Source organism: Cydia strobilella, chromosome Z (genome assembly GCF_947568885.1).
Source record: "Cydia strobilella chromosome Z, ilCydStro3.1, whole genome shotgun sequence".
NCBI lineage: Eukaryota > Metazoa > Arthropoda > Insecta > Lepidoptera > Tortricidae > Cydia > Cydia strobilella.
This window is the reverse complement of record NC_086068.1, coordinates 4,368,862-4,395,037: the sequence shown is the minus strand read 5'-3', so window position 1 is coordinate 4,395,037 and position 26,176 is coordinate 4,368,862. Positions and strand designations below refer to the sequence as shown.

Sequence of the window (26,176 nt, the reverse complement as noted above, 5' to 3'; positions counted from 1 at the left end):
ATGTTTGTGGATAGCGCTATAAATGTTGTATTGTTGAAGTGATTGATATTTTGGAATGGTTAGGGAATAATTTTGCACGAATTGCTTTAATTATCAGTATAAAAGTACCATCATTTATGTGGTAAAATACAACATTCAAGTTTTTACTTCTGCCGGCACTGCCGGAGTGCAACCCGTTGTTTTTTTATTTTATTCGCGTATTTTTTTGTCAGATTTCGATGAAATTTGGTGGATAGATAGTGTTTCCTATTCTGTACAATATAAACGTAATTTCACCGTATACGTTCTAAAAATTCTTCAAATGCGTTACGAAAATGTATAGGTAAGGTCAAAGCGGCGTCAATTCAAGTCAATAGTACCTACACAATTGATATAGTTTGTCAAAGGACTGTCTCATTTCAAACATAGACATCAGAGACAATCATACTATCTTCGTCTTACACTAGTACTAGCACGCAAAACAAAAGGATACATTAGGTACTCACTATAGTTTTTTTGGTTCTATTTACTGCCAATTTGGTTTGACCAAAGATAGATATAACTCCGTAATAGATGGATACAGTCTAAGGAAAAAACGTGCCTCGGAAATAACGAAAATTTGATTCTCGATCAGATGGCGCCACTAGTTTTGGCCTACATTCGTATAGAGGGCGTTGACTGTTTCGTTTGTTATTTATAATTTTAACGCATACCAGTGAAAGAACATGGGTCAAAATCATATAAAAATAATTAATGCAAATAAAAAAATCATTTATCGATATTTAAATACATTTTATCGTATTTTTATAAATATTTATTTTTTGTTTCAAAGTGTGTCGACAGATGGCAGTGAATTTACTGGGGTTACAAAATTTACTATGACAGTACCGCTCTAGTATAAGTTACTCTATGGTTTGACAAACAAAAACGTCAAACGATGTGTACAATAGTACCATTGTTCTGAGAATGACTTCATTACTTTCACTTTGTTTCTGTTACTACGTTATACGTCTTAGAAACAATTTTATAGGTACATATATTTCTCTAGATTACTATTTGCTACACTATCGCATTGGGAAACTGTTATGATAGCTGTACCGTTACAAATAAAATAAATAAAAACCGGCAGTGCGAGTCGGACTCGCGCACCGAGGGTTCCGCACTTTTTAGTATTTGTTGTTATAGCGGCAACAGAAATACATCATCTGTGAAAATTTCAACTGTCTAGCTATCACGGTTCTTAAGATACAGCATGGTGACAGACAGACAGATGGACAGACGAACAGCGGAGTCTTAGTAATGGGGTCTCGTTTTTACCCTTTGGGTACGGAACCCTAAAAACTATGTATAGGCATTTTATTGGCACGTACCGCGTTGATACCGCTCAGCTGCTGTGACAGCTGCATCACCACGCCAATGAGCAGGGGCGCCCGAAGAGTTGGAGAACACAGCAGCTCCCGCATGGAGATGGAAGCCTCCGCCTGCTGCGCCCGCTCTTCCGCCCTCATTTCTTCGATGTCTTCTTCTACCTAAATATACGTCAAAAGGGTGTGATATGACTTAAATTATAATTAGAAATGTTTTAAGAAGCATTCTTAAAGCATTTTTAATTCTAGACAGAATAATCTAAATCTTCCTGCCTCGCACGGCTATACTGTGGAATGTATGTGTTACCTGCGGGTGCGGTATTTCCGGACCGTTTCGACCTTCAAATATTCAAGAAAAGAGTGTACTCCCATCTTAAATGCAGTCAATTCGTCATACGGCATTTACAAAATCATCAGATCGTTTAACGGGTCGATTTGTACCAAAGAAATTATTGACCCAAAAATATCCAAAGAGCGTACCTGATTGCTAGCCCGCAACCGCCTCAGGGCGCGGCGGGCTTCCTCCTCCCACTGCCTCGTGATGAGCAGGTATCTCGGTGACTCGGGGCACGCCGGCAGCAGCAGCAGTTGTAAGATGGCTGGGCAGATTGCCAGACCTGAAGAACGTACGGCTTAAACTCTGGCAATCGTAAAAATTCGAAGAAAGAAGATCGTAGTAGTATTATAGCTCGTTCACGTTAAGAATGCAGTAAAATCCTCATTATCCGCCGGCCTAATAGCCATGCTCTTAACCAATCTCATTTCTAATAAGAAATAATGCCTTCAAATGGTCGTTATGAACTTGACTTTCTAATTAGGAACGATTTTATTGGCGGCGTGGCTGGGCCGAAGGACAAATGATGATTTTACTTCATTCTTAACGCGGACGAACTACAGGACTCCACTCTGACATTGGAGACCTTTTACATCTCTAAATTTAATGTATTATTATATATAGACTATACATTACAAAAGTAAGGCCGCGAAGCAGAAAAAAAGAGAGCAAATACCCGGAAATAAATCAGACATTACATAATATATGCTAATGACCTCCCTCGGTCAGACCAGACTCCACCACATTTAAAACAGTGGTATTTTTACTAACTTTATTTTACATTCATCTTGCCACAGACACGTTTAAGTCAGTATCTAGTGGAATTTTTTCGAACGGCAAACGTAAATTGGCAACTGTAGACCAGAATAAATTATTCGATTGACGCTGTCGTCGATGTGGGTTCGGATTAGATCAAAGTGTATTCTGATTTTAGAATAGAATAGAATACATTAACGTCAGATGAGGTAGGTTACATATTAAGAGTGTATAAAAGGAGCGGACGAAAAAAGGAACCCCACTCAGCGTAATGCCACGGCTAGCCGCAGCGTAATGACACGGCTGGCCGCAGCGCTGATTTTCGGTTTATTTTAAATAGTACATTGCGGTAAACAAGAATTGACGAACGAGTGTGAATTAATTAACACGAGTACGTAATTCCTGTACCGCCCGTGGCACACACAATGTTTTTAATTACACTTGTGAGGAAAGAAGAGGGAAAAACATAAAACTTCTGCCTAATTTCGGACGTACATGGTACATGAAATTCCCAGGGCGAAAAGGATTTACGCACCGCATCGTCTAGCAGTTGTGATAGAAATAGTTATTTGTGCAAAAAGAGAGGAAAGTTGGTTTTTCTTGCGAGTGTTTATTTTGAGTCCCGAGAAAGCGAAAGATTCTATAATTGAATCACGAGCGAAGCGATAACTTTGCTCTCGTGTTGCACACATAATTTTTCACCTCAGTAGTGAGAACATATTAAAGGTTAAAATGTATTTCGAGTTACACAGAATAATACAGTAACAAAAAAAATTAATTAAACTATAAAGTGGCAGTTTATGGCCTTCACTTAACTAAAAAGCTACTTTGTTTTACTCCGTGGAGTGAGGAAAGTCGCACTTTCGTCACTCCTTGGAGTGAGGAAAGTGTCCGCCCTGTGGCTAAAGGTTAAACTTACCAAGAAGGATAGGCCAGCCGTCGTCCGTGCCAAGGATCTGCTCAATGCCAAGCACCTGGGATAGCAGCAGGCCGACGGTCACAGCCAGCTGGTTCACGGTGCCAAGGCCACCTCGCAGGTTCAGGGGAGCAATCTCGGATATGTACATTGGCACAAGGGAAGTGTTTAGTCCTGTTGAACAAGGGAACAGTAAAAAGTAACGCAGGGCTATGATGCATTTGTCACCATATCATTAAACATTTAATGCGTGAAATGATTATCTGATAAGTGATTTAATTCGGTATAAAGTCGCGAGGATAAAGTATAAGTGACTAATGATAGCGTGACATGTTTTGAGGTTTCGAAAACTAACTGGTACAGTTGTCAAAAGTAACGGGGGCGATCGTACTGCATAAATGCAAATCGAAAAGTAAAATTGCATTTTCATGCACTGCACTCTTGTGCATTATCTTTTGATTGGCGATGGAGTTAACGATATAGATCTAATCTAACAACTGACATCTTGTTACGCCGCTATATTAAATGTAAAAATGTAGACTACTTATATCAAGTGAGTTGTTAGAAATCTTTAACGTATTGCCTCCATCTTGTATGGGTCCTATAATGATTGCTGATTGAACGTGGTCGTTGTGGGCTAGCATGCAAGTGGCGACTTGGCGAGACAGAAATATTCCGTTGCTTTCACAAAGTATGAATTAAAGAGAGGTTATTCCGATTAATACATATTTAATATTCTCTCCATCAGTTTGTTAATAAAAAACGGCCGGTAAAACAATGCACTAAGCGCAAAACAATTGATAGCTATGTCACTTCGTTCACAGCGGCAGATCAAGGAGCGCCGGCTCGGTACTTGATCCGAGGGACTTGACGGCTAGGGTTGTCAACACCTAGGGTTGCCTCATGTGTTACTTTTATTTAAGAAACTTCAACACAAGAGAAGAAAGTATCAGTGTGAGACCAGGGAACTGACCACAGTTGACTCCGATGATGAACCGCCCGAAGAACAGCATCTCGTAGCAGTGGGAAATCTTGGTGAAGCCCATGAGACTGGCGCCGCTGATGCCCAGGATGTTGTTGAGGAGCAGGCCCCCCTTCCTGTGACAACGGACTTCATGTCAGAACATTCAGCTTTTAGGACATGATTCAGGTTTTCAGACTCTAGTTAGATTATGTCGAAACTTAAATTTGAATAACCCTTATTACAACTGTTGCATACAATATTATTTCAAAAGCTTATGTCAGTTTGTTATATATATTTCAGGATTTTACGTTACTAAAGGTAAATTGTTATAAAAAAAATTGTGCGGCATCGGTTAAGTGGACACAATATCGAGTAAATGCCAAAGATGCTTAGCTTACCGCTATGTAGTATAGCAACTTGACCGTCTCTGAAATGTCTTTCAACAGCGACATACAGTCAGCAGCAGAAGTTGATAAGCGGGCAAAGTGTTCAAAATTATCTTGAGGCAACTTTATTGTTAAGAGAATAAGAGCGTGTCAAGGTAATTTTAGACACCACGCCCGCTTAGCATCTTCTTGTACCTTTCGAAGCGGTTAGGGATCGTGCCGCCCGAGAATCCGCCAAGCATACCGCCGATAGCGAAGATTCTGACCGCCATATGGTAGCCACTTCTAAATGTCTTTCAACAGCGACACCTTCCGAAGCGGTTCGCGATCATGCCGCCCGAGAATCCGCCAATAGCAAAGATAGCTGACCGGGATGTAGTAGGTACACTTGACTGTCTCTGAAATGTCTTTCAACAGTGACACACCTTCCGAAGCGGTTCGCGATCATGCCGCCCGAGAATCCGCCAATAGCAAAGATAGCTGACCGGGATGTAGTATGTATACTTGACCGTCTCTGAAATGTATTTCAACAGTGACATACCTTCCGAAGCGGTTCGCGATCATGCCGCCCGAGAATCCGCCAAGCATGCCGCCGATAGCGAAAATGCTGACCGCGATGGAGTAAAGCCGCTTGACCGTCTCCTCCGTGATGTCTCTCCCGTAGCGATCTTTGTAAACGTCTTTCATGAAGTTTTCGATATTCTGAAAGAAAGTGAATGCTAATAAAAAGACAGTGAGACTCGGAAACGTTGCTTAAATACACTATCATATGAATGTTTCGGACCACACAACATTCACACGAGATCTACATCTTCTTTTCTTGCGCGAAAAATAGACGATCGCTAGATTTGTTAGTCGCTTTCTTCGTCTTCGCAAAAAATACGGTACAGCCTTGACCTTCCATTAATCACTGCGTAGCAATGTAGCAGCCAAATGTATACCGTTGTGAGTAACATTCCGATGGCATTTGCAGCTGCATTACTGTTCCGAGATCACTGATGCAGCGTTTATATATTTTTGTTTGTTTTTTGTTTTTATATTCATCAATTTCCTTCACAAAACGGCTGCCGTGATTATGACATTCAAACCGTCACTCCTTTATCAAGGAAATTGATAGATACAGCGCTCGCGTCAAGGCCGCATAACTAATGTCACTAATGTAGCAACAGTAAGCTGCATTAATGTTGCTACACTAGTGCTTGCTGCATTACTGTCACGATTAAGTCCATAAAGCCGCAGTCTAGACGCTAGCGGCGCGCGGTGCGACAAGCGGCAAATCAAGGCCGTTCATACATTTGGTCCGGTTTGCCGCTCGCCGCACCGCGCGCCGCTTGCGTACAATCCACGGCCTCAGGCAGCCACGTCACATCTCACTTTCTCAAGTCAAATCCCGTGACTTACCCTGCCGGGAGCGTTGATGACGCCAGTGTTGTATCCGAACTGAAGCATGCCAAGCACAGCGGCCAAGATGGCGTAGGAGAGGAAGAAAGTCAAACCCTGAAACAAGACGATTAGTCAAAACTCGTTTATTTTAGGCAAAAAAATACCGTGTTAAAATCGTTGAAGAAAATCGGTTAACAACAAACAGAAACACAAATACAAGTTGCACGCCTTCACACCTATTTTTATTAAGAAATACAAATTAAGAATTCAAATTTATAGAAAACTAGCCGAACGCGAATACAATGTTGTAAGTTTCGGCGCAGCTGAATGGATTGGCAGTTATCTTTACCGAAACCTAACCTTCGGCCACAATAACATAATTTTTATGCTGCTTCTTTCCAAATGATTGGAGCGACATGCACTGAGGCCTCTCGCATTCGTTTGCATTTATGTTAACATGGATGCTGCGCTGCATGCTCCGCTGATCGCTCCGCTAGTCGCTTCGCTCGACAAGTGTTTTTATTTAGCTACTGTAAATATGATTTTGGACGATACATATTGGTTAGTGATTTAACTTCACCAAATGTGTTTGAGACCTTATTGTGTATAATAAAGTGGTACGATTTGACACTAGCGCCTCTAGCGGCGAAATTAAACGCGGTAGCCCTCATTGACATTTAGCCCAAAACTCCATTTCAGACGCTTTCTATAGACACACCTCACACATCGACTGCATTATAAATGCGTCAAAACCGCACGCCAGTTTTTGCAGTCCGCGTGCAGTTGAAAGACAGGCCGTCATTAGAGCCCTAACGGCCCGGCCACGACATCGCGCGGCGGCGGCAGCGCCGAGCGGCGGCCATAGGTTGGAACGAAAGATCCGATCGCTGTGTCTCGCTCCAACCTATGGCCGCCGCGCGATGGCGTGGCCGGGCCGTAAGGCCGCGGACCAGACGTACGCGACCGGCGGCGCGGCGACCGGCAAATAGAATAGAATATAATTATTTTTATTCGTAAGCACAAATGAGACAAATTACATAATATAAAAAAACAGAAAAAGATTAAAGTGCCATGAAATGGCCTCATCTGAGCATGTTGCTGGTGGCTTGATGAGACCATCAAGTGAGAAGAATCACGGACGGTAACACACAAGAAGAAGAAAGACATAAAATAGCATACAGTGAACAAATGTTTAAAGAAGAAAAAGTTACACAGCAAGAAGATACAACAAAACGACTAAATTAAATTAAGATTATTTATATAAATCATAAAGGTCATTCACACATTGCGCTCGACTAAATGTATAAACGGCCTTGATTTTCCGTACTTTGATTGGCCTAAGAGTACGTACACAGACATTTACGGTGCGCACCGTGATGACCAACTGACCATGTGCAGATGAAGACAGATTTATTACATACTTTTCCACGTTTCTCTTTCTCTGTTTCCATGGACTTGTTCGAAGGCTAGAAAAATAAGGAAAAACTATAAGGAACATAAAGACGGAAAATTAAATTATCGAAATAAAATGTAGATGACGCCTTTGACCGATAACCTGTAACCCAGTCACCATAAAACTTTTGGCGCAGTATAGCACCATCTGTTTCAGCTGTCAATATTGCGGCTCTATTTTGCTCTTTTACGTGTCTTGTAACTATGAAAAAACCTACATCTATCCGTGTAATCATTAATTAAGAAGTTTTTTTAAGTTACACTTAATTCTTCTTCTTCTTCCTCGCGTTATCCCGGCATTTTATCACGGCTGATGGGAGCCTGGGATCCGCTTGACAACTAATCCCAAGAATTGACGTAGGCACCAGTTTTTACGAAAGCGACTGCCATCTGACCTCCCAACCCAGAGGGGAAACTAAGCCTTATTGGGATTAGTCCGGTTTCCTCACGATGTTTTCCTTCACCGAAAAGCAACTGGTAAATATCAAATTATATTTCGTACCTACTTAAGTTCCGAAAAACTCATTGGGACGAGCCGGTGTTAGCACCCGCGACCTCCGAATTCAAAGTCGCACGCTCTTACCGCTAGGCCACCAGCGCTTACGCTTACTTAATTAAGACTGCGTAATTATTTTTTGAAAATTTACCTAGCAGCAATGTACTGCAGTATACAGAGTTGGGCAAAAACTATCTATTTAAGTATTTACGAATAACCGGGAAGATAACTAAATCATATTTTATTTGAAATAACTAAATAATCCATCATTTGTTATTTTGAATTTATCTGGATCAGTTTCATTTTTTTATCTAGATAAACTAGTTGGGATATTAAATAAAAGATGAATGTCAGTAGTACAGTCATGTAGAACAAGAAGTGGTCGGGCATGATGAAATGAAAATAACCTATAACAAAAGTAATGAATGTTTTGTACATACTTAAATATATTAAATATAAATATATGGGACATTTTTCTTCTTTAGTAGCTATATAACACACTTATGGAAAGAAACATACACTGCTGACTGACTGTTGTTGACCCGACGTGACATTCACTATAAATGTATTATTTATAAGCTTACTTCAATAACAAACGAGGTAAGTTATCTTCATCTAGATAATTTATCTAAATAAAAAAGTTGTCAACGCACTATTTGTGATTGAATTTATCTTCGAATTACGAGTATTTGAAATGGTTTTATTTGAAATAATTATCTAGATAAGAAATTATCTAAATAACGCCCAACTCTGGCCATATATTATTATATGGCGCAGTCGGTAGGATGACATTATAATATGTGACGCCCCACTGGGACTCCTACGGCTCTTTAGCCGGGCCGTAAGGTACCTTTGTACGTAATGGCGGTTGGCGCGTACATCGCTTAGCACCGCATTAGTTTTGAAGCGTCGTTAATAAGAGCGTAAGCCCCAAGGTACCTTTTCCGTGGAACGCCACATATTATCAGCGTTTGCGGCACACGCTGGTAGTAGCTGACTAAATACAATCACTCAATCAGAGAATCTAGCCAAAATGACAATCGTTAAAGATCACGCCAATCGAAACTCAAATAATCCATGGAAAATAGTCAAATAACTTTTTGTAGACGTTTAAGTAAAAACGGGTACGATATAACGGGCTCTCACCTATGACCACTCGTGCATATAGGGGGTATTACTGCAATGTTCTGCCACCAGAGTGCAGCACTAGCCCGTTTAGTAAACCATAGAGTAACTTACCTATATACATACTGTGCCTTTAACAGTTTTTTGACAAGTTTACAGAGATAATAAAATATGACATTGATGCACAAAGGCGGTTTGTTTACAGAGAACTTAGCGGGAAACGCGAATCCGAAGTTTCGCTATCTGCCTGTTTATCGCTCGAATATGCAAGTGACAGAGATGTTAGATTACGAAATGTCGATATTCTTGTTTTGCGATAGACCCTCAGATTGTGGTAGTGGCGCCCCCTGCGCAGAGTTTAGCGTAATATTCCCATTAATATTCACTATCGCACTCTATCCGTAAAAATACGCCATGCAACGGTTGCATACATACTTGCTACATATGTAATTATTGATACCTGCTAGTATATATTATTGTTCGGCAACTTACAATCTGCTAGTTGCAGAATATTCTCAAACTTTCCGGAATTTCTGAAAGCTTTAATGAGAAAATTCTAATGCATGTTTCCAATTAGAAACTTCCCATTCAGATTAGGGATTAAAACTCAACGTTCGCTTACTCAATGTTAACTTAATGTGTGCGATTTCGGATGAAAGAAGCGCCTGGCGTCCGTTGGCTCGTTGGGTGGATGACGTTCGAAAAATCGCGGGGCACTTTTGGATGGGACTAGCCCAGGACCGGGATAAGTGGTGTACAAGAAGAGAGGCCTGGAACTCAATGTTATTAACTATTGACGACTGTTTCATTTAATATTTGCGACACTCATTGGCGTCTATTTCATTTGTAATAAATATATGAAACTAACTGTAAGAAGGTTTGGCAATAAACCTGCTTAAAAACTTAACATTGCAATTTTTAAAAATTCGCTTTGGCACATTGATAGGTGCGAGAGGAGGGTGGGCTAATTGGCCCTTTTAAAATAGAATAGAATACATTTATTAACGTGACATGATTACATAAGAGAGTGTATAAAAGGAGCGGACGAAAAAAGGAACCCCACTCAGCGTAATGCCACGGCTAGCCGCAGCGTAATGCCACGGCTGGCCGCAGCGTAATGCCACGGCTGGCCGCAGCGTAATGCCACGGCTGGCCGCAGCGTAATGCCACGGCTAGCCGCAGCGTAATGCCATGGCTGGCCGCAGACTAATGCCACGGCTGGCCGCAGCGTAATGCCACGGCTGGCCGCAGCGCTGATTTTCGGTAGGGACCAAGAAGGGCTAGCGATATTTCACCGGATAAGTAATTCTAAGTTGTAAAGCTTTTATTATGGCAGGTAGTCCCACATCTTTGTGTGAAAAAAGTTATCGCCGCAATTTTGTACACATAATTAATGTAGTTGATGTAATTAATGTCATTGTATTTGTTATTTATAAAAAAATATATATCGTTATTTCGGAACGTTCAAAATTCCATACAATATTGTCAGTACCATCGTTATATCTATGTGTTAGTAAATACATTAAAAACAAAACTTACAAAACTTTATGTCATGAAATTTAACCGCATTAGACCCGGTAATGACATTAATTAATTTGATATGATTAAGATCTTCTTATGATACGATGACACGACACATGCATGTCACGTACACCAATAAATACGAGAAATAGCGAAATGCCTTATGAGACGACTCCTGGGGGCCTAGCCAAAATGACAATCGTACAATGACAAGGCCAATCGAAAAGTAAAAATGTTTCGGGTTTCCATACAATGTAAGTTTCGATAAGTTAGTGTAAGGCCTGAGTGGACGCTCGAGTTGGGCGTGCAGCGGGGCGGGGCGTGCGGCGTCCATGTTAAACAAATGCAAACGTATAGGAGCGGCCTTAGTGCGCGCTGCTCAAATCACTTGTGAGCCCTACGCCACGCTGCACGCCCCGCCGAACGCTCCGCTTCGAGCGTCCACTAAGGCCTTACACTTATGGTATAGGTTGCCTGTTAGTGTAAGGCCTGAGTGGACGCCCGAAGCGGAGCGTTCTGCGGGACGTGCAGCGTGGCGTCGGGCTCTCAAGTGATGTGAGCAGCGTGCACTAAGGCCGCTCCTATAAGTTTGCATTTGTTTAACATGCACGCCGCACACCCCGCCCCGCTGCACGCTCAACGAGCGTCCACTTAGGCCTTACACTAATAATACCTAAACTTTATGTGTTTGTTGAAAGTTTTACGACCTATTTTATTCTTCCTTTTCTACGTAGGTATGTACGATATAGTGAACAATCCTTTGCCATCGTATTTTATCGGAAACGTTTATACACGGTGGCTAAAAAATAAGTGCATTCCCGTTGCCATGGTTTTGGGATTATACTGAGCAACTTTTACTATGGGACCAACCTCGGAATCGCGAAAAAAATTTGGCTTTTTCATACATTTTGGCTGGTCCATTTTCTATGGGAGGGTAACATTTTTTTTTCGCGATTTCATGGTTAGCCCCATAGTAAAATTTGCTCAGTATAATCCCAAAACCTCCCTGGCAACGGGAATGCACTTATTTTTTAGTGACCCTGTATTTGTCGTGCTAATTCAGTCAACCTCAGTACTTTTTGTACTGAGACTAACTGAAATAGCATGACAGGTTCGTGCGTTTCCGTCAAAATACGATGGTAAAGAATTATTCACATCTGAATTAGTTTATTTGTAATATTTTGGAGTGTTTGGTTGTGTTTCGACAGGTACCTACCTATGTTAATTAGATCGTACTATGAACGTATTCGCAAAACTCAGTTTTCTTCTGCAGGTGTCCTGCCTGGACCTTAGATCTAGAATAGCTGGATGTTCCAGCAGCCGCAGCTTCCTCTGCGAGTGTTTCTACCTCTGCGAGTATTCTTCCAGCCAGGCCACATACGCAGCACTATCACCACCTGCAATTTCCAGGTGTTCCAGGTCTAAGCACACCTGTTCCAGCAGCCGCAGCTTCCGCCTCTGCGAGTGTTCCTCCAGCCGGTCGACGTACTCGCGCAGCTCCTCGATCTCCTCCTTGACCTGCTGCACGGTGTCCAGCTCTTGCTTGATGGCGACCATGTCACGTTTCACCTGGAAAATGGAGTCCATTAGAAAAGGAAGACGACATTGTGGATGGATCGACATGTCTTGTTTAAGAACATTTTACCAAATAAATATATTTTTACAAAGTTAAGGCCAATTCAAACGTGAGACATTTAACCAATTTTGAATGCTATTTGAAACTGGAATCATATCAGTTAGCTGTCGTTCGCGCTGGAGTCGCAATTAAATATCATTCAAATATCGGTTTCATGTGAGGTGCATGTTCGAATTAGCCTGTTACATACTACACACGGTATGTATATAATAGGGTGGAAAAAAATATGCTCCCTGGAGGGAAAGTGCCTTAAAACCTCAAGTTAGCTTATTTTACTTAAAAAAAAAACATTATTTTTTAATACAGTTGCTCAAAAAGTGCTAATTTACGTTGCTGTTTAGCGTGCGGAAAGTTGGTTTTCGCGAACTAGTGCTTTTTACTTTTCCAATTTTTTTAAATTTATACTTGTTTCAATTCACGACTACTTACCTATTGATGAGTGTTAATATTAGTTTCCTTTAATCGTCGTAATCTACATAAAAACCTACTGTTAATGTAAGAATACGAAAAATATACATATTTCATATTTTATTACTTACCTCTTCATCATTATAACACGTTTATTTTTTAATATTGAATATTGAAAAACGGTTCTTAATAAGTTGTCTGAATGGAACGGAATAGCTATAGAAGGTAGAGGTAGGAATAGCTGCCGAAACGCCTGTCAAAGAAGATGCGTGTTTTCTTAATGCAAGCATGTTTTAAGTTTCCAAAGTTTTTATTCCTTAATTGTTGTTTTTATTATTTTTTCGCAACTGTATTAAAAAACGTCGTTCGATACACGTGCGGAAATGTCATTCTTCACTCGTCCCGAGTCTTGCCACGAGCCGTACTCGGTACTCGTGAGGTAATGACATACTTTCCGCACTAGCATTGAAATGTACTATTATTTTTAAAAATAAATAAAATTGCATTCAAATATTTATTTTAAATAAGCTTGTCTCGCCCGGGCATCGAACGCTTTGGCATGACTCCACGCTCTTGGTGAGCTGCAGCTGCGGTCGCAGAGGGCCACGGTCATCTGGTTTGAGGGTTAAGCTGTTGTCACATATGGGGCCAGTACCTCGGACACCTCGCTCTGGCATGACTCCACACTCTTGTCGACCAGACGACGGTAGCCTTGTGCGACCGCCCGCAGCTACGGTCGCAGAGCCCGCAGAGGGCCACGTCGTCTGCTCTACAGATCCAGCTATTGAGTTACATATGGGTCTAGTACCTCCGTCACCTCGCTCTGGCATGACTCCAAGCTCTTGGTGAGCTGCAGCTACGGTCGCAGAGCCCGCAGAGGGCCACGTCGTCTGTTCTACAGATCCAGCTATTGAGTTACATATGGGTCTAGTACCTCCGACACCTCGCTCTGGCATGACTCCACGCTCTTGGTGAGCTCCTGCAGTTGGGTGCGGATCTCGCAGAGGGCCACCGTCGTCTCCAGCTGGCGGTCACCTCGCTGCAGGTCGTCCAGCTTTTGCGAGAGGTTCATGCTCATCACGCTGACCTGTCGTTGTAGGCTGCAAATAAAAATCTAGGTCAGCGGGGACTCGGAATAAAGGGCTTAGCCAAGATGCCAATCGTTGCTATACCTCTCGCGTCCAATGGTGGTCCCTACGACAGTTCCTTTAAGTCTCTTTTGGTTTGGCATAATTAAAAAAATAATTGAGAGGATGAGGAGGAGAGGATGGGAGAGGATCGTACGGCCAAGAGAGCTTATCTGCGGCGACCAACTAACTGGGAGACGTCCGGTCGGAAGGCCTAGGTACCGGTGGATCGGTGAGGTCCAGAAGGACCTATGTGACATCCAAGCGGCTGAATGGCGTCGGATAGGAACGAATCGCGAAACCTAGTATTGGAGGCCAAGATCCACTTCGGGTCGCTGAGTCAGCGAAGTAAGTAAAAAAATAATTGAAGAAATATGTTTTCAATGCACTTTGATTACTTAAATGTTACATTTGTAAATAAATTAATGTGCTAAACTTCCAAAAAAGGTGCGTGGTCGTTCTGTATGATAATACTATTACTTATTCTGTGCCCATAGTAAAGTTGCGCAGTATAATCCCAAAATCTCCCTGGCAACGAGAAATGACTTTTTTTGCCACCCTGTATAAATGAACTGTCATTCAACGCGAGAGGTATAGTCACATGACTAATAAAATAGTCACATGACTTTTCGTAGCATCTGTCATCCCGATGCATGTTTACTTTCCGTTTGGTGCATAGACATAGTATATACACAAGTATGTAGTTCTAAGATGCGCCACCGAGCGACCGGGGGTAAGAGAAAGAATATTCATATAAAATTTTGGCAGCATAGGATTTTTTCTCTTTCACATAAATTTCGGTATTTCGCCATCGCCTCCTACCTATGATGCCACCCGGTCGGTGATAAGGAAAAAGCATGGCACTATTTTCTATTTCCTCTTATAGGAATCGCAATAAGACTATCTTTCCCTATCAAAGAGTGTCAGGCCCTTGTAGTCACATGACTTTTCGTAGCATCTGTCATCCCGATGCATGTTTTCTTTCCGTTTGGCGTTTGTCGATGTACGATTGTCAGCTTGTCTGGGCCGCCAGGCCCCTCACCACGGTGACAATTAGCCTCACGCATGAAGTTTAAGTATATTTGAACGAAATATTTTTTATTTGGATGTTTGTTACCGTTATATCATGTTACAAGGGCATTTCCGTTATTAAATTATCATTTAATTGCTCAGCTCAAAATAATAAATAAAAAGTACAAAAATTTACTCACGAAAAGCTAGTGAGTGTCATTAGTAGCAAACGTCAGTTGGACCGTCCAGCGTGTGACGTCATCACGCTCTGTCGCATTTGCGCCAAAAATTATGAGCGTTTCAAACTTTCAACCGCTCAAAATTTTTCAACATTTTAAATATTTTTTAAATAAAATAATGTGAAGGATAAAAGCATTTTTATTTTTTCCGGTGTTCAAACGATATAAATTATGATTACAAAATTTTAAAAAAAACATGCATTATTTGTTATTAGGAGTCGTATCGCGATTTCAATACAACACGCTGATAGAAATAAAAACTGATTCCAATGGTATATTTAGTGTACTTACGACAAAATGCCCTTTGCCCCTTACCACATTAGAAATTTCCACCGCCGAATTATGTGAAGCAGACGTGTAACGTACATAACGACGACGTACGACGAAGAATACATAAGTATGGTATTAGGCTACACGAAATTTCAATTTCCGCCCGATCACCAATTTCGCGCTCGTTTGGCAATTTTAAACTTATTAGTATGAATCATAGAGTAACTTATACTAGAGCGGTACTGTCTTAGTAAATTTTGTAACCCCAGTAAATTCACTGCCATCTGTCGACACACTTTAAAACTAAAAATGAAGATTTATAAAAATACGATAGAATGTATTTAAATATAGATAAATGTTTTTTTTATTTGCATTAATTATTTTTATGATTTTGACCCATGTTCTTTTACTGATATGCGTTAAAATTGTTAAATAACAAACGAAACCGTCAACGCCATCTATACGACTGTAGGCCAAAACTAGTAGCGCCCTCTGAACGAGAATCAAATTTTCTTGATTTTCGAGGCACGTTTTTTCCTTAGACTGTATCTATCTATTACGGAGTTATAGTTATTACATAGAGTAACTTATACTAGAGCGGTACTGTCATAGTAAATTTTGTAACCCCAGTAAATTCACTGCCATCTGTCGACACACTTTAAAACTAAAAATAAATATTTATAAAAATACGATAAAATGTATTTAAATATAGATAAATGTTTTTTTTTATTTGCATTAATTATTTTTATGATTTTGACCCATGTTCTTTCACTGATATGCGTTAAAATTGTTAAATAACAATCGAAACCGTCAACGCCATCTATACGACTGTAGGCCAAAACTAGTAGCGCCCTCTGAACGAGAATCAAATTTTCTTGATTTTCGAGGCACGTTTTTTCCTTAGACTGTATCTATCTATTACGGAGTTATAGTTATTATGAATATTGCTAAATAGATCGAAAATAAATTGTATACTTTTTCTTTCCAAATATCTAGAGATCTTTTCTGTTTTAGAAATTGCTGATGCCTAAATTATTTATGTCAATTGATTAGCTATTTTTGCTGGGATATTACAAGTAGGTATTTTAATTAGTAGTTGATGTGACTGCTACATAATGAAAGGCTTTAAAATACGAGTGCGGGTTTATAAGAAACGAATGAAATGAGTTTCATAAAAGGATTACACGATTATTTTAATATAAGCAAAGATAGATATAACTCCGTAATAGATGGATACAGTCTAAGGAAAAAACGTGCCTCGAAAATCACGAAAATTTGACTCTCGATCAGATGGCGCCACTAGTTTTGGCCTACACTCGTATAGAGGGCGTTGACTGTTTCGTTTGTTATTTATAATTTTAACGCATACCAGTGAAAGAACATGGGTCAAAATCATATAAAAATAATTAATGCAAATAAAAAAAATCATTTATCCATATTTAAATACATTTTATCGTATTTTTATAAATATTCATTTTTAGTTTTAAAGTGTGTCGATAGATGGCAGTAAATTTACTGTGGTTACAAAATTTACTATGACAGTACCGCTCTAGTATAAGTTACTCTATGATATAAGTAACAGTTACATCACATTCTAAACAGGTGTTTTTCGAAGAATTAATTTTATTTTTAAACCAGGTCAATATTTCAACATTGGCACCAAAAGTTTTATTCTGATCATTTTATATCGTTATTTATTATATTATTTCTTAAACATTACTCAATCTTCATTTATTGTTAAAAGTACATAAAAAGTGAAATTTACCTATAAAAATACCATTAGGTACATAAACCATTTAGAGACAAACCTTGTTTATTTTGTAAAATATGCCTGAAAAGTCAAAACTATTCTGACAATATAATGGACTAATGGGCGGCTGACGGATGCAATAGTTATTTGTGCAACAAGAGAGGAAAGTTGGTTTTTCTTGCGAGTGTTTATTTTGAGTCCCGAGAAAGCGAAAGATTCTATAATTGAATCATGAGCGAAACGAGTGATTCTAAGGTAGAATCTTGAGCGTAGCGAGGGACTCAAAAACACGAGATCTAAAATAACTTTGCTCTCGTGTTGCACATATAATTTTTCACCTCAGTAGTGAGAACATATTAAAGGTTAAAATGTATTTCGAATTACACAGAATAATACAAAAAAACAAGTAATAGAAGTATGAAGGGGCAGTTCATGGCCTTCACTAAATTAAAAAGCTACTTTGTTTTACTCCCTGGAGTGAGGAAAGTCGCACTCTCCTCACTCCAGGGAGTGAAGAAAGTAGGCTTGTTCGAGCTGCTGAGGTGAAAAATATATATCGACATCTTTTTTATCGATCTCAAATCCCTAGAATTTGCCCCGAGTTATCACAGGTTTGATGAAATCACTCAAATGTGAGTCTGTCAAAAATAATTAACCAAGCGTAAGTTTGTCATAGAAAAAAATATATTAACTTTTTAACTTTGAAGCATCTCGCTCATACTCAGACATAAGCGAATATGTCTGTTTGACACTGCTGGCAGTCGCGGTATAAGGCTACTATAGTTGGTCAAACAAATCTTGTCAGTAGAAAAAGGAGGCAAATCTAAAAAATGTAGGCGCGAAGGTATAAAGTCCCATAGAAAATTTGAATTTCGCGCATTTTTCTACTGACAACATTTGCATGACCAACTATAGACTTTTTTTTTAAACTCAGCATACAGTTTGCCAGTTCGCACGATAGCAACCAATTTATATTTCGAATAAAAAGTCTCTAACCTGAGAAACTGAGAGTAAGGGCAGTTAACGTTTTCGGAACTGTGCGAAAGCTGATGATACTCCATCGCGAGTCCCGGGGTCCCGTCGCGGACGCGGCGCAGCGGACTCTGGCAAACGATAGCTGAATTTAGGACCGGATTGGCAAAAAAAAAAATGGCGGCGCAAATTTTACACTTAGGAAACAGTCCAGTAAAGATACGGTTTGCGAAAAAAATTAAATTATTATAGCCTGTTTTTTTACATATATTTATAGATAATATATGCAGAAATCCTACTAACATTCTACGCAAAAGTAGGTATTGTTAGATTTAGAATCTACTGTAATGTGTATGTACTTATTTGTTGTATATGAACTAGTTCGGTACTGGCTTACAATGGTGTAAGTCTATATGATAACATTATTTGAATTTTATATTTCGCCTTTGTTCTGATTTTTGACTGCTTGACACCATTATGTCACTCGATCCTAATGTTTACATTGTGATACACGTTATTCAATATATATGTTAATATGCCTAAATAGCGCTTTGTTATTTAACCACATCGTGCTCAGGGAGTTCCGCCACAAATATTAGGAAAAAAAATAACGGCGTTGTTTTATTACAAACGATTAAAGTTATTTTTATCTGCAAGAAAATGACATTTTTGACTAAAATCAGTATTGAGCGAAAACAAAGAAAATTTATACATGTTAAGCTAATAAATCTGCAAATATTAACTAGCATCCCGTTCATATTTATCAGTGCGAGCTAGATACGCCGCGAATGATCGTCATTGAAAATGAAAACCTGTTAAAGTCACATTTTATCATCTAACGGGCCACGATAACACATGGTCTAAAGGTGGCATGTAAATTGCAGCTGCATAACTGTGGAAGCGTTGATGCCACCGCTGTATCTGTCAATTTCCTTGATAAAATGAGTGACTTCCGCCGCCGCATTACTGCCGCGATTATGAAGTTCATTTCGTCACTCATTTTTATCAAGAAAATTGACAGATAACAGTGGCGCCATCGGATTGGGTCTGGATCTAGGAGGATATAACCAAACGGAGACGCCACGTCTGCAATTTTCTGTACAAAAAAGTCTGCCGATTTTTCCGGGGGAGGGGAACGTCAAATGTATATATATATATATACGTAACGTAAAAATAGTCACGACAGATAAACGTCATAGATTGTGTATAGAATAGAATAGAATATAATACATTTATTAACGTCACATGATGGTAGGTTACATAAGAGAGTGTATAAAAGTAGCGGACGAAAAAAGGACCCCCACTCAGCGTAATGCCACGGTTGGCCGCAGCGCTGATTTTCGGTAGGGACCTAACTAATAACAAACTTAAGATTAACATTAAAGTAACAACGAACAAACAATGATATGACTATTTTCGACAGAGGGGAACGCTTGTTAATGGCTACTCCGTTTGGTTATATCCTCCTAGGTCTGGATTGTAAATCTGGTTGCGAATAAGGATGAAAAGTTAAAGCTCAATGCTGAGGGCGAAACTCAGGCCTGTTCCAATGAGAGTTTAAAAACGTACAAGTAATAAATGAACATAGTGAAACTTCAAACTTTTAATGACTGACAGCGGTTGGAAAACCAAAGCATAAAAATACAAGAGGCATTCGAACTTGGTGCAATTTCAGTACGGCTACGGTCAGTTCGGCACTGACATAAACGCTAGCGAGAACGTAACTCACTTTCTATGCATCTCGCTCGTACTAGACGTATAGAAAGTAAATTACGTAGACGTTAGAGTATATGTCAGTTTTGACACTGTCAGTGACTCATGGTACGGGTACAGGTCCTTCTCCGAACGCAGCTCGCTGCACTGAGCGGACGGCCGTTCGTTTAGGACCTGAATTCACGGCGCCTTAATTGTATATTCTTATGTCCAGTTTTTCCAAACATTTTTATTTGATAAGAGACAACAGCTCGCATCGCCTGACTGCTCGAATCGGGAACAGGGAATCGATGTAGCAAGACAAAATTCATGTGGACCAAAGACAGGGAATAATAAAGACAATAGGGAATATTATACGCGAAACTCTGCGCAGGGGACGCCACTACCACAATCTGAGGGTCTATCGCAAAACAAGAAAATCGAAATTTCGTTTCACTCTTGCTGCTCTTGCATATTCGAGCAATAAAGAGGCAGATAGCGAAATTTCGGATTTGCTTTTCCCGGTAGGTTCTCTGCAAACAAACCGCCTTAGTGCATCAATGTCATATTTTATTATCTCTGAAAACTTGTTAAAAACTGTTAAAGGCAAAGTATGTACAAGTTACTCTATGGTTTACTAAACGGGCTAGTGCGGCACTCTGGTGGCAGGACATTGCAGTAATACCCCCTGTTATGTCTAGCTCTATACAAAATCACTCATCCCCTTTAAATTTATCTTATCAGAACTATAAGCAAACATATTTCTGGGTCTCAGAGGCTTTTTATTCAAAATTTAATTTACAAAGCTAATCCTTCGAACTTCGAAGGAAATAACTGCTTTGCTTTAGTTTTACTTGTAATTACATTAGACAAAAACGAAAACCTCACTACGAAAAAAAGCGCTCTAAAACGTGTGAAACTGTCGTACAAAATATCCATAAAATCAAATATTTAGTACTCAAGAATATTTTTAGACAAGCAAAATTGAAAAAAAAAAAAAACTGTGAATGCAGTTTGTTTGTTTCTTTAAAAAAATAATAGAATGTTTCCTTTAATTAAAATGAGCTATAGCTGGTCAAGCAAATCTTGTCAGTAAATAGGAACATGAAAAACTATACTCATCCTTTTCTTTTGGGTGCTAGTAGTAGTGTAAGGATAGTATGATTCTCTCTGTCCATGTTTGAAATGAGACAGTCCCTTGACAAACTATAACTTAAGTTTTAAGGCACTCCCTCCAGGGCCCATTAATTATTTCCAACCTGTATTATTTACCCGTCTCTGGCGAGAGCATGCGGACGCTTACACGTTACATAAGGGCTGACACACACTGCCGAATTAGGTCACTCGTTTTTGCACGTTATTGCGTCCAATGCAAAGGAGAGAACGAGGATCGATAACCGCGCCGTTTATTGTACGACAGTAGCAAACAAGTGTACTGCCCGTCTAAGTATTAAAAAATAAAAATAAACTGCTGTGAACAGGTTGGCAAAAGTATCGTTTTGAAATTGCATCGACTCAACTTGTGCGTTCAGAATTACATGCAACATCCTGGAGCCTGGAGCCTGGAGGCTTTGGTCATTTTTTCCTTCGTATATGACATTTATTTCAGTTTATACATTCAACATCATTTAAAAAAAAACAAATGTTTCTTATGGAATTTATAAAATATTAAAATAATATTTTTCCAAGTAAAATATATCCATTGAATTGACAATAAAAAGAGCAGTGACAATAAATAAAAAAGTTAAGTAAAAAAATTAAAATATTATTACCTATCTTCGCCAACTTCGCCTTGTTTTTTTTAATGAAAATAATACTAAAACTTATCCCAAATCCTCTGCACAAAAGATCCCTATGGGTCGAAGTGTATACGTAAGGGCCCCCGAAACTATAAGATAACTATATCCCAAATCCTTAATTTGAATACACCCCTAAAAACCATGATACAATTTACCTATAGCCGAATTATGATTTAATGCTAGTTAAGGCGATGTTATATACTAAAGGCGAATTTAGGGTAAAGTTAACGCTATCTCTACTGAGCTCGTTCACTTACCTGTACTAACAATGGCATTATGTTAAACAAAAGCCATTATTTCTTTTGAGTGAGCGCGTGGCCTTTGTGCCTGCGCGCGTGGCCAATTGTGTGTGAGCCTCAGGCCACGCGCTCACACAAAAGAAATAATGACTTTTGTTTAACAGAATGCCATTGTTAGTACAGGTAAGTGAACGAGCTCAGTAGAGATAGCGTTAAGTATACCTATTTTTACCGTTCCTTTTTAATTAACTTTTTAAAACACTAATGAAAGGTAACGCGGGTGTATACGTGTACAAGTAGGTACATAAACGTCAGACTTTCACAAAGGGGTCATTCCAGCGAAAACGGCACCACAGGCACAGGTGATAATTCATAAATTGCTTTACATTGAAATCAATATCTAGAGGAAAGTTCATGAATCATATTTTTAAGAATCAATAAGTTTGATTCGAATTTTAATCGTTTTTGCATTATATTTTTTTACAAATTGCATAAATTTCATTGCATAAATTATACATGTATTTACTTCAGACAATCTCATAAACAATATATAAAAAAGTTGTTTAATAAAAGTTGCATAGTTTGTTACAATTTGCGAAGTGTCTCAGTGCCCTCGCAGAGGAGGGGTCATTTGATGTCCCAACCGTCACACTTCAAATACCATATATTTCTAATACAAAAAAAAAAAACATTTTATTTCTTTTTTCAATGGTGAAGTAGCTTTTTATGCAACAAGTGCGGAAAGTGTATGATTTCCGACGAATGGAATTTTATTCACGAGCGAGCAAAGCGAGCGAGTAAAAAAGGAGTAAAAATGTCCCACCCGTCACTTTGGAATGACCCAAAGGAACTTATTAATAGGACATCGAGTCCGACTCGTACGAGCACGAGTCGGACTCGCCCACCGAGGCCCGAGGGCTCCGTACCTTTTAGGGTTCCGTACCCAAAGGGTAAAAACGGGACCCTATTACTAAGACTCCGCTGTCCGTCTGTCTGTCACCAGGCTGTATCTCATGAACCGTGATAGCTAGACAGTTGAAATTTTCACAGATGATGTATTTCTGTTGCCGCTATAACAACAAATACTAAAAGTACGGAACACGGAACCCTCAATGCGCGAGTCCGACTCGCACTTGGCCGGTTTTTAGTTTTAGCAACCAAAACTATGTAAGACATAGATGTATGTTACGTAAATGTTCATAACAAGTTAAATGTAATTTAAGCGTCGTTTTAAAAAGAGAGTAAGTTACGCTGCGTTACTTTGATTGTATGGGAGCGGCTTTTTGTCGGCGGGTACTATGAATGAATGAATGTGTGTATGACTCTTAAAACGAGGTAACAACAACTGTAAATGCAGTACCGAGGGCACGACCTACATAACAAGTCATAAGGGTAAATCTACTTCAAATTATTTATTCTACTTCTACCTTGCTGCGCATTCACACTGTCCATGATGAACTGACCCCTAGCCCCGTATTAAGTGTTTGTGATCGAAGACCTCACCATATACTAGATGGTGTAAGCAATTTGGTTTAGCCCTTGCCCATATAATCATCAAATCGTTAGTCGTCAACGCTTGAGGGCTATCATTTAGTAATTCTCTTCTAATGGCGTCCAATAGACCAAGGATTACCTCTAATAGATGCCTCGTTTTTCAAAGTATAGGAATAGACTCGTCGTCACCATAGATTTATATAAAATAGTGCCGTGGGACAGTTGGTTACTTGACAGTTGACAGATGTCAAATTTTTAGCCAAAGACATTTATTTCATAGGTTTGCTTTTATTTATCCCATCATGCGTTTTACATATAATAGGCGCTTCTTTACGTTTGCGTAAAACAATTCACTCTAGATATCTCTCGCGTCGAATGATGGGCCAGTTCATTTACTAACAGCATTTATACATTTTATACGTCATTATAACGCCATAATTACGTCTTTATTACGTCATTATGACGTCGCTGACGTCACTTTGCTACCTGGTTATATGGAGTAGTTGTCACGTAGAATGTTTGTAGTAACTTTTTGGAAGTTCGGCACATTAATTTATTTGGGTAAGTAAACTGGACATTTCTATTGTACGTCAGACCCGTTTTTCCACAACAGCATTTTACGGTAAACAAATTGAACCAAGTTTCAATATTTAGTTCCGGTTCTCATGCGCGGCGGTGAAAGTGCAAAACACTTACCACTTCAATACCTTGTGTTATAGCGGGTTGTTTCTATTTTGTTTGCGACTCAGACAAGACTACGCGCGGCGGCAGCAGCGGTGAGTAGCGGCCATAGGTGAGAGCGAGAAACAGCGATCAGAACTGTCGTTTTCCCTCGCGTGAAGTCGTGGCCAGGGAGGTGATTTTTGAATTTCAATCTCTCGATTTCGTCACTAGTAAATCGGTGGAAAACGGAGACCCAAATTTTTGAAATACGAGCGATAGAAATTGGGAATCTAGTGGTATTGACCAGTTGACCACTCGTTTTTAATTCTATAAGTAGAATTTAAATGACTAGTAGTGGAGATATTATTGAACGAAAAACACGAAATTCAAAAATCGGGCCCCCAGGCCGTAGGCCGCGAATTGGACGCAAGCAGCACGCGGCGCGGCGAGCGGCAAATCAAAACCGTTCATACGTTTGGTCAAACCTCGAGCGCAATGTATGCCGCGCGCCGTTTGCGTCTAGTCGACGGCCTTATAACGGCGCTAATGCGTGACGACTGTTAGCGAGAGTCTTTGAGAAGCTCCATCTGGTGGATGAGATCTATCTAATAGTCTAACTGCGAGGGTGGAGAAATCCTTAGTGAATCGTTTCAGCCTCGCATTTGTCAAGGTAATTTCAGGGCATTTTACCACTGACGTTTACGTAGCGGTATTTTAATTATTTCAGTACCCTAGTGTAAATTTCAATCGATAGCGTGACTAGCGTTGAAAAAACCGGGAAAATTGCGGGAAAATTTCAAAACGGCTCGTTTTTTTCAAGTTTCTTTCGAAAAAACAATGTATTTTTAAATATACTTAATAAGGAATTTAAACAGGTAGGTTAAGGTTGCATGTCTAATGTGTTTGTTTATGGCATTGACACTGTCATCACTCACAGTGGCATCATGTGTGACGTATTTAATTTTTCTGAATAGAACTGGAAAAAAAACCGAAAAAAATGAAATTTTGTAAACTTCCCGAAAAAAACATTTGATTTTTTCCGGAATGTTCATCCCTAAGCGTGACGTAGTACATGTTTGCGTTAAGTGTCCTTTTGTATGGGATTTTGACTTTCCAAAACGTCCCGCTTGGCGCGCTGTTCGAAATCACATACAAAATGTCATTTAACGCAAACGCTACGTCACGACGCTATCGAATGAAAGGCCGTAGCTCATAGACATAGTATATACAAGTAGTTATGGCGGTTCCCTTAGCCAGAAGGCGAAAAATCTCCTTATATTATCATGTTTTTCTAAGAGGCGTTGATATTCGTAGAAGTGGAAAAACTATATGTAGTTCTTGAGTATATTATCTTTAACAACATAGCTTCTGATACACGAATTATGACACTTCGCTCGATACAATTAATTCCCAAAGTAACCTCTAAGTCGGACTTTTAATCCTACTTTACTTGGTTATTTATTATGTGATACTATAAACAAAAAAGAAGAAAAAACAATCTTAACTTAAATAGTAATTTCATAGCTTTCGAATTTTGATATTGTAAGGTAACGTGTTTAAAATAAACAAAAATCGACAAAATTCAATCAAAATTGACACTTGGCGCGTATGATCTTTCTCGTTCTTTCTTGCGAAATATGACAGTGACAGCGGCAAACGGCCTTATAGACGCGCCACCGAGCGAACGGGGGTAAGAGAAACAATATTCATATAAAATTTGGTCAGCATAGGATTTTATCTCTTTCACTCTTATAAATTTCGGTATTTCGCCATCGCTTCCTATCTATGATGCCCGGCTTGATTAACGCGCATCGCTGGTGCGAATGAGGCAATTTTGACTGAGAGGGTGAAATGCCGGAGTGGGTAGGGCCAAGCCCCCCCCCCCCCCAACCCCACCCCCCGCTCAGTCTGTTAATTGTGGTTGGTGCAACCACCAGTTGGGTACGGAACCCTACGCGTATTTTTATTTTCGAGTTTTTAATTTATTTAACACCGTTATTTATTTTTGTGTCACTGCCGGTACCTACCGTATACGGATGCCAAGTGTGTCAATTCAAGAGATTTAAGAAAAAACGGTTTAAATTTTTGCATTTTTAATGCGTAATCCGAGAGAGTTGGCACGACGCAAAGCGGCTTAAAAAAATGACTTTTTTTCAGTCGGTGAACGGGCTACATAGACATAGTATATATAAGTAGT

At 39.6% G+C, this 26,176-nt stretch overlaps 2 protein-coding genes and 1 long non-coding RNA gene across 6 annotated transcripts in view; 1 reads left to right on the top strand and 2 right to left on the bottom strand.

Annotated features, from left to right (window-relative positions):
• The window catches only part of LOC134754341 (deformed epidermal autoregulatory factor 1), a 209,317-nt gene that overhangs the window by 21,749 nt on the left and 161,392 nt on the right, over positions 1-26,176 (bottom strand). The gene's annotated exons all lie outside the window — the stretch shown is intronic.
• The window catches only part of LOC134754517 (uncharacterized), a 197,784-nt gene that overhangs the window by 24,127 nt on the left and 147,481 nt on the right, over positions 1-26,176 (top strand). The gene's annotated exons all lie outside the window — the stretch shown is intronic.
• LOC134754230 (glucose transporter type 1) overlaps positions 1-26,176 on the bottom strand; it is a 64,118-nt gene that overhangs the window by 10,105 nt on the left and 27,837 nt on the right. For 2 of the 4 annotated variants that reach the window (XM_063690402.1, XM_063690403.1), the window contains exons 4-12: positions 13,658-13,823; positions 12,111-12,248; positions 7,507-7,551; positions 6,104-6,199; positions 5,244-5,404; positions 4,326-4,450; positions 3,356-3,526; positions 1,827-1,963; positions 1,350-1,508 (exon numbers count right to left, since the gene is read on the bottom strand). In XM_063690402.1, coding sequence (XP_063546472.1) covers positions 1,350-1,508; positions 1,827-1,963; positions 3,356-3,526; positions 4,326-4,450; positions 5,244-5,404; positions 6,104-6,199; positions 7,507-7,551; positions 12,111-12,248; positions 13,658-13,823 — 1,198 coding nt within the window. The remainder of the gene's footprint in view (positions 1-1,349; positions 1,509-1,826; positions 1,964-3,355; positions 3,527-4,325; positions 4,451-5,243; positions 5,405-6,103; positions 6,200-7,506; positions 7,552-12,110; positions 12,249-13,657; positions 13,824-26,176) is intronic. The other 2 variants (XM_063690404.1, XM_063690405.1) reach the window with 1 other exon arrangement.